Source organism: Lucilia sericata, unplaced genomic scaffold (genome assembly GCF_015586225.1).
Source record: "Lucilia sericata isolate MDLA Ls3-8-SP2 unplaced genomic scaffold, ASM1558622v1 Contig002061F_arrow, whole genome shotgun sequence".
NCBI lineage: Eukaryota > Metazoa > Arthropoda > Insecta > Diptera > Calliphoridae > Lucilia > Lucilia sericata.
In genome coordinates this window covers 62,501-70,955 of record NW_023995918.1, presented here as the reverse complement: position 1 = coordinate 70,955, position 8,455 = coordinate 62,501, and the positions used below count along the sequence as shown (strand labels likewise).

Here is an 8,455-nt window from a genome sequence, read left to right as displayed (position 1 = left end):
AGATTGAGAACAATTTATTTATAGTTTCTTATTATTATTAAAAATGTTATTAATCTTTTCTCTTTTTTAATTTTCACAGTCAAAGAAGAAGCCATGAAACGTTTAGGTCTAGAAAGCGGCTACTCACCAGTGCCCAAAACACGTGAACATCTTTTGAAATATACGCCAACACCTTCCGATTTACCACCGCGTTCTATGCAGGACTCTTTTACCTCTGCCATTTTGCCCTTAAGTGAGGATAAGAGTTTGCAAGATAAATACATTTCATTTTGGGTAATGTCCGTCTGGGACGTCTGATGGAGGATATGGATATGTTTGCCGTCTGGGTTTGTCATCAACATATTAAACCCAACAATCTACCCGAAAATGTGCCTTTGCCCTATACTTTTGTTACTATTTTAGTAGATAAAATAACATTTTCCGGTGTCAGAGCTAAAGGCACTGAAGATATTAGAATATCGGGTCATGTCTCATGGGTGGGTAAGAGTTCTATGGAAATTGTGGTTTGGATAGAACAACATGATCATAATGTTTGGAGGAAAATCACTAAAGCTTTATTTTTTAATGGCTGCCCGTAATGCCACTAATACCGCGGCTGCCCCCGTCAATCCCATACAGCCGGCAAATGAAGAAGAAACCAAGATCTTAAATGGCGGAGAAGAACGTAAAAAACGTCGTCAAATACTACAAGCCTCTTCGATTTTTAAAGTAGAACCCAACAATCATGAACAATCTTTGATGTACAATTTATTTAAGCGCACTACTCCCCAAACTACCATGGAATTGAATAAACGTATATTGCCGCCCAAATGTCGCTGGATGTCTGATTCGTTTGTCACCAATACCATGGCCTCATTTCCCGAAAATCGTAATGCTCAAAATACTGTCTTTGGTGGTTTTCTAATGCGCAATGCTTTGGAAATCAGCTGGGTGGGTGCCAGTCTCTATTGTAAAAGTCGCCCTAAGCTAGAGCATATTTCTGATATTAGTTTTGAACAGCCAGTTAGTGTTAATTCGATTATTAAAATGACTGCCTATGTGGTCTATACCGATGTTAATTATTTACAAATGATGACTGTGGCCGATGTTATAGATGCGGCTACCGGTAATCAATTGACTTCAAATGTTTTCTATTATACATTTTCCTCAACGGAAGAAGTGCCCGAAGTTTTACCCAGATCTTATCATGAAACTATGTGGTATATACAAGGACGTCGTAAATTTAAATATGCTTTGGGTATGGAGTGATTTGAAGAGATTTTTGTTATGATGAAATGTTATAGAAAGTAAATAGTTGAAATTTGTTTGTTACTTATTTAGGATAAAAAGTGCTTAAATATAAATATTTTTAAATTGATTTTTATGTGTTTTAAATTTATTTAAGGCAATAGTTTGGATAGATTAAGATAAATAGAAGTTTTATACTATAAAATTTATAGGAAATGATTTGAAAATAACAACAAAATATCTATCTATCTATCTATCTATCTATCTATCTATCTATCTATCTATCTATCTATCTATCTATCTATCTATCTATCTATCTATCTATCTATCTATCTATCTATCTATCTACCTATCTACCTATCTACCTATCTATCTATCTATCTATCTATCTATCTATCTATCTATCTATCTATCTATCTATCTATCTATCTATCTATCTATCTATCTATCTATCTATCTATCTATCTATCTATCTATCTATCTATCTATCTACTATCTATTTATCTTCTCGATAGAGACTAAGTTTTTATTTAAAAATGTTAGAAATGCCAACCGGAAACTAAAAGTATATTAAACATAAAGAAATATAGAGAAGTATATAATTATTAAGTGAACTTTCAATATTAATAATAAAATATTCTTATTTTTTATAAAACACTTAACCACAATTTAAATTAAACTAATTTTCCTTTTATTTATTTCCTTTAATTGTGTTTTTTAATTTTCCACTAAACAAGTTTAATATAAACAGTGTTGTAAAATGTTTTCATAACACTGTCCCACTTTCTTCCTCTTCTTCAATTGTTTTGGTTTGTTTATAAAAACTGCTATTTATATTTACAGTTGTTTTTGTTGTTTATCATACACACAACAAAAAATTATGCAAATGAAAACAATTACGTCACGGTTATACTAAAACCAAGAAGAAGACGACCGAAAAAACAACAAAAATATACTTTGTTGAGAGAAAAGGTGTTGTTTTGCTTAAAAAGCAGATACATTTATTAAAATTTTTATTTCTTAAAGATAAGCAGTGATTTTTTGTATCTGTTTTTAGTATCTGGTACATTTTACAAGTAAATTTCCATAAAAAATGTTAAGAAATTTATTAAAATGTACAAAAGCTTTGGCAAAAACTAAATGGCAGCCTCTACAAAAAGAATTTATTTCAGCAGCGACTGCGGTGTAAGTATAAAGATTTAGTTGGAGGGGGTATTAGATACATATGTATGTAATACAAGAGTTGATTTTGTGTGTATATTTTGTTGAATTTATTTTTAGTGGTTCCAGACGTTATATTGGCTTGCAGCATGGTCAAAATGATCCCTACTATGCGGGTACTATGGCAGAAGGTATGTAGCAGGAAATTGATAGGGAATCGTAATTTATAGAAATAGAATAGAAAGTGTTATACACACTATTAAAAGAAAGTTGTACTGTATTTTTGGAAAAAATCGTTTTAAATCAAAATTTTTTAACAAAATTATATAAAACGTAAAATTTTAGATAAATTCCCTTATTTTGAACAAATACTGAAGCTGAAATGCCAAAACTTTTAATATGATCATTAACTTTTCCCTATTTACTTTATTTTCTGTTCTAGTTAAAGAAGAAATCATGAATCGTTTAGGCTTAGAGGCCGGCTATTCGCCCGTGCCCAGAACCCGAGAACATCTTTTGAAATATGAACCAAAACTATCCGATTTACCACCACGCTCTATGCAGGACTCCTTTACCTCTGCCATTTTACCCTTAAGTGTGGATAAGAATTTACAGGATAAATACATCTCATTTTTGGGTAATGTACGTATGGGACGTTTAATGGAAGATATGGATTTGTTTGCCGTCTGGGTGTGTCATCAACATGTTAAACTCAATAATCTGCCGGAAAATGTCCACTTGCCTTATACTTTTGTTACAATTTTGGTAGATAAAATAACATTTTCTGATATGAAGGCTAAAGCCACCGAAGATGTAAGAATTTCGGGACATGTTTCTTGGGTGGGTAAAAGTTCTATGGAGATAGTGGTGTGGTTAGAGCAAAAAGATAATGGTGTTTGGAGAAAAAATCACAAGAGCTTTGTTTTTAATGGCTGCTCGTAATGCCACCAATACAGCGGCTGCTCCTGTCAATCCAATACAGCCGGCCAATGAGGAGGAAACTAAAATCTTAAATGGTGGAGTAGAACGTAAAAAACGTCGTCAAATACTGCAGGCTTCCTCCATATTTAAAGTGGAACCCAATGACTATGAACAGTCATTAATGTATGATTTATTTAAACGTACTACCCCACAAACCACCATGGAATTGAATAAACGTGTTTTACCACCCAAATGTCGTTGGATGTCTGATTCATTTGTTACCAATACCATGGCCTCATTTCCGGAAAATCGTAATGCTCATAATAAAGTATTTGGTGGTTTCCTTATGCGTAATGCTTTAGAAATTAGTTGGGTGGGTGCTAATCTCTATTTAAAGAGTCGTCCTAAATTGGAACATATCTGCGATATTAGTTTCGAACAACCGGTTAGTGTTAACTCGTTCATTAAAATGACTGCTTATGTGGTTTATACCGATGTTAACTATTTACAAATGATGACTGTGGCCGATGTTATAGATGCTGCTACGGGCAATCAATTAACTTCAAATGTTTTCTATTATACATTTTCCTCGGCGGATGAGGTGCCAGTGGTTTTACCTAAATCTTATCACGAAACTATGTGGTATATTCAGGGACGTCGTAAGTTTAAGTATGCCTTGGGTTTGGAGTAAATGTGCCAACGAGATGAAATTATTTTATTTCGCAAATAAAACGAATTTAGTTTAAATATAAACATGTTTGGATCATTAATTATGCATTTTACTTATTTATTTAAGTTAAAACTGCCTATTTATTTGTTTAATTTGCTTATTTAAGTATTTCTTGTTTTAATTATTGGTTTTAGCAACGATATTAAAGTTTTTGTACTTATTTATTTTTTTATAATCGACGAAATTATATTAATCATATCATTGATTATTGTTTTTTGAACTAATTAATAAAGTTTCTATAAAGTAAAAAATATACATGTTAAATAAAATTTTATTATTATTTTACTGTGATTTTCAGTTCAAAACTTAAAAAAAACATAAAAATAATGAAAAAGTACCAAAAATCCTTTCCCACAGATTTTTATTAACTTAAGGCTCTTAATGCTTAATTTCATCTTTCTACGTCCAATATTATAGAAAATTAAAGAAGTACATTTTGAAGAAGGAAAAAGAACCAAAAAGTATCCTTTTATAGAAAATCAAAAAAGTACCTTTCTGAAAAAACATTTTTAAATAAAAAACAAGTAAGAAAGTATAGTCGGCCGTGACCGACCATATGATACCCTACACCAGTTATGAATATTAAATGTGATTTATTTTTCGTAACAATTCATTGTTCCGATACATTTAAGCAATTTATGGATGAAAAACTAATTTTCTGAAAGAGGCTTTATATGGGGGCTAAGGGCAAATATGGACCAAGTCCGATAAAGTTTTGTGAATATATTTATATTTATATAATATTTATTTGTGCTGAATTTCATCGCGATATTTGTGTTTATAAGTCAATTTTGGTCGTTCAATTAATTTTCGGAAGGGGACTTTGTATGGGAGCTAGGGTCAAATGAGGCCCAATCTTTATGAAATTTGGCAAGGTCATCAAGGCTTGTATAAAACTTAGTTGTGCCGCTTTTTATCGATATACAGATATATTTAACACAATTATGAGCTCAGAGGCCCTTTTCGGGGGGCTCTAATGTATGGGGGCTAGGTGAAATAATGGACTGATTTTAACAATTTTCAGTAGGCTCCGTCCTTGGGTCAAAAAAAGTGTGTGTGCCAAATTTCATCCAATTGTCTTGAAAATGTACTTGTACCTTGCGCACAAGGTTTACATGGACAGCCAGCCAGATGGACGGACATAGCTAAATCGACTCGGAAAACGATTCTAAGCCGATTGGTATAATTTAAGGTGGGTATAGGACGAATATTTTTGCATGTTACAAACATCAGCACAACCAATATACCCTCCCCACTAAAGTGGTGTAGGGTATAATTAAATTTTTGTCCCTTTTTATTGGTTCTGACTTACTCCGGGCACTACATGTTTAATTTCATGTTTTTAGATTCAATATTATAGAAAATTCAAAAAGTACCTTTGGAAGAGCGAAAAAGTCCTTTTTTGTAGGTTTTTTCTTAATCCTTCCTTTGTTCTACTTTGATGAAAATTTGAATTATTTTGTTTGTGAATTCAATGAAAATTTCCACTATTTTTGTAAAAATTTAACTTTTCTGAAAAAACTATAGACAAGATAGACTACACTATAGACTAGACTATATACAAGACTAGATTATAGACTAGAATTTATAATTGGCTATAGACAAGACTTTATACTTTACTGTAGAGTAGACTAAATACTAGACTACATTATAGCCTACACTATTGACTTCACGACTTGATATGACAGAAGTTGATGTGATTCAAATATATGTATATATGTACATACTGAGGAGTGCTTTGGAACTATATAAAACGAGTGTATATTAAAATAGAGAACTCCCAAAGAATGTAATCCAAAGATACAAAAACTTATTATTAAAGTTATCCATTACTTTCAACCATTTAATTTTTCATCTCAACTACTAACCTAAGTAAACATTTGACCTCACCATCTTCAAATCATAATAATAAAATAACAAAAACAAATTTTTAATTTTTTTTTGGGTAATTTTGTAAGTCTTTTTATTTTACAAAACAAGTTTTTTTGTCCAGTTTACTTTTACTTAGTAAATTGTTTAAATTTAAAAAAAAAGCATTAACTTTTCTTTCTCCTTTCACATACATCACACGAAAAATTTAACTTAAAATTCTAAATTCTAAAACGTTTAGAATCTCATGCGATGGGGATATTGAGAAGAGTGCAAGGCGAACATGCTCTTCAAGTATTTGGCGAGGAATTTGCCATCTTCGTTGGCCTTGATGGCCTTGAGGACGGCAGCATCGACTTCCTTTTGGTCCTTCTTGCGGGCTTCGTTGGGAACGAAACGTTCCTTCTTGGCAGCAAAGATATCACCTTCACCGGACTTCTTGTCCTTCTTGACCTTCAAGCGACGGAAGTAGGCATCGTCCAAGTGTTCGGGAACTTTGTAATCACCCAAGTTGACGCGGGTGGAGGTGCCGATGACGAAACGTTGAGAAACGCGACGCAATGGGCAGGAATTCAAGCAGAAGGGACCGGTGACCAACAAGAGACCGGAGGACAAGGATTTCAACAAAACAACACGTTTGCCTTGGTGACGGCCGGCCAACAAGATGAGGACGGTACCGGGCTTAAGGTTGCGGCGAACGTTGCGCTTGTGTTGGCTGAAGGTGGCCTTAGCGGGACGCTTGCCTACAAACTTCTTGGTGGGGTAGTTGGCCTTGGGCTTCTTCATGTAGACGGTACGTTCACCACCGTTCTTGGGGCCACCGATTTTCTTGACCTTCTTGATTTCGGTCTTGACAGTCTTGACGACTGGACGCTTGGTACCCTTCAAACGCCATTGAGCACGGCGTTTGTACATCTGCCGAAAGAAGAAATAAAAAAAGTTATTATTATTAGAGATTCCATTGTAAGGTTAGGATGTAAACAAAACAAATGCGAAGCTGTTAAACAAAGCAAACGGGTTAAAGCCATGGAAAGGCAATGATAAACAAATTAAGGGTTCTAAATATCCAAATCCAATTGGTTTTGTGTTTTCCTTAAATCAAGAGCACTTGTTGTTTTAATAACACAAATAACTATTCCAAGAGACTCCTCCTAGCATTTTAGCCACTTAACACTTTTTTATTTGCAATGCTTTTTTTTCGCTTCTAGCACTTTAATACACTTTTTAAACACATTTTCTTTGTTTTTCTTTAATTTAACACATTTTTTTAATTTTTACGCCATATTTTTTTTTCCTCGTTCTTTCCATTTCTATGCACACATTTTTTGCCTTGCTTGAAAACATACACACGCACGCTTGGGGAGCAATTTCTCGTGGAGAAAAATCACTTTTTCTGTGGGAAATTTGTTGAATTTTTACCTGGCTCTTGGAGTAACGCAAGACACCGCCATGGAGGTAAGTATTTAATGGATGTTTGGTAACTTTTTTGCCCGATTTAACGGCTTTTTTAGCTTTTTCAACGGGTGCCATATCGGAAAACACGTGTACACCGCACAGAAACTATGGTAAAAAGGAAGGTTAGGTACGACAGTGTTGCCAGATAAAAATATCTGTCAAAAGTGACAGCTGTCAAATGAAATGTCATTTTGGCAGCCATATTGTTTTCGGAGTTGCAATTTTCGTAATAAGCCAAAAAGTAGGCAATGGTTAATAGGGTTAGAGCAAATAAATCATAACATTTTTGATATTAAGACTTATTTAAAAAGTAACTAAAATTTATTAAATTAATAATTTATAAAAGAAATATAAAAATATATTAACAATCGGATTTATTTTGGTTTAATTAACTCGTTTTGTTTCGTTATATTATTAAGTCCGTTAGCTTTGTTTTGCTTTTTTAAGATTACCATATGGTTTCACTGTTATATTCATCTGGTAGCTCTATTGTCCGAATGTCATTTTGTTAGTGGCAGCCTTGTTTAAGCTGTGTTTAGTTAACAAACATGTGATTTTTTAACACTTAATGTTACCAGACGTGTTATTTGTTGAATGTTATTGAAATAACTGAAAATACGTCTAAAAAATAAAAAAGCATGAAAGTAAAATGCTTTTTTCAATGGAAATTTAGCATTATTAAGAAGATTTGTAATTTTGGATACAAAATCAATCTCATTTTATTAAACGAATAAACTTTTTTAAGGTAAAGTTCAATTTCCCAACTAGGAGAGCAAAAACTTTAGTTACCTGGTAATCAGGCAAATATTATTAAATAACTACTTATTTTGTATCAGTGTTTATTAGTCTATGTGCTTACTCAGTGATCCATTAATAAGATATTATATCGTGCTATTTGGAATAGTCTTTACATAAAATTATAAATCATTGTTTTTTAATAATGATACCAATTAGGGTTCTTCTTCTTGTTTATTAGACGTACGCTCTAGACAACTGGTTATCTGCGATCACTTAAATTTTCCAGTAAAAATAGATTTTTATATGAAAAACTTAAAATCGAATATTATTTTATAACTGAAGATAAAGAATATT

At 32.6% G+C, this 8,455-nt stretch overlaps 3 protein-coding genes across 3 annotated transcripts; 2 read left to right on the top strand and 1 right to left on the bottom strand.

Moving 5' to 3' along the window:
- The first annotated feature begins 83 nt into the window (after nt 1-83).
- LOC119613326 (acyl-coenzyme A thioesterase 9, mitochondrial-like) lies at nt 84-1,357 on the top strand. Its single transcript, XM_037969335.1, is given in 3 exon segments — nt 84-268; nt 271-557; nt 559-1,357. Coding segments are annotated over 3 exon segments (1,152 nt in total). The 5' UTR covers nt 84-93; the 3' UTR covers nt 1,249-1,357.
- An 813-nt stretch (nt 1,358-2,170) lies between these two features.
- Nucleotides 2,171-4,297, top strand: LOC119613319 (acyl-coenzyme A thioesterase 9, mitochondrial-like). The gene is given in 4 exon segments (XM_037969329.1): nt 2,171-2,412; nt 2,509-2,579; nt 2,831-3,288; nt 3,290-4,297. Coding segments are annotated over 4 exon segments (1,332 nt in total). The 5' UTR covers nt 2,171-2,320; the 3' UTR covers nt 4,001-4,297.
- A 1,669-nt stretch (nt 4,298-5,966) lies between these two features.
- On the bottom strand, nt 5,967-7,538 carry LOC119613320 (60S ribosomal protein L6). Its single transcript, XM_037969330.1, has 2 exons — nt 7,328-7,538; nt 5,967-6,823 (listed from the first exon to the last, which is right to left on the bottom strand). Exons 1-2 carry the CDS (start codon nt 7,436-7,438, stop codon nt 6,146-6,148), a joined length of 789 nt encoding a protein of 262 aa, XP_037825258.1. The 5' UTR covers nt 7,439-7,538; the 3' UTR covers nt 5,967-6,145.
- Between the last annotated feature and the right edge of the window lie 917 nt (nt 7,539-8,455).

What these genes read in the sequence shown, in the direction of transcription:
- LOC119613320 (XM_037969330.1), bottom strand. Translation starts at nt 7,438, where the DNA reads ATGGCACCCGTTGAAAAAGCTAAAAAAGCCGTTAAATCGGGCAAAAAA. An exon ending in TGCGTTACTCCAAGAGCCAG is followed by an intron (nt 6,824 to 7,327) that starts GTAAAAATTCAA and finishes TTCTTTCGGCAG; the next exon opens with ATGTACAAACGCCGTGCTCA.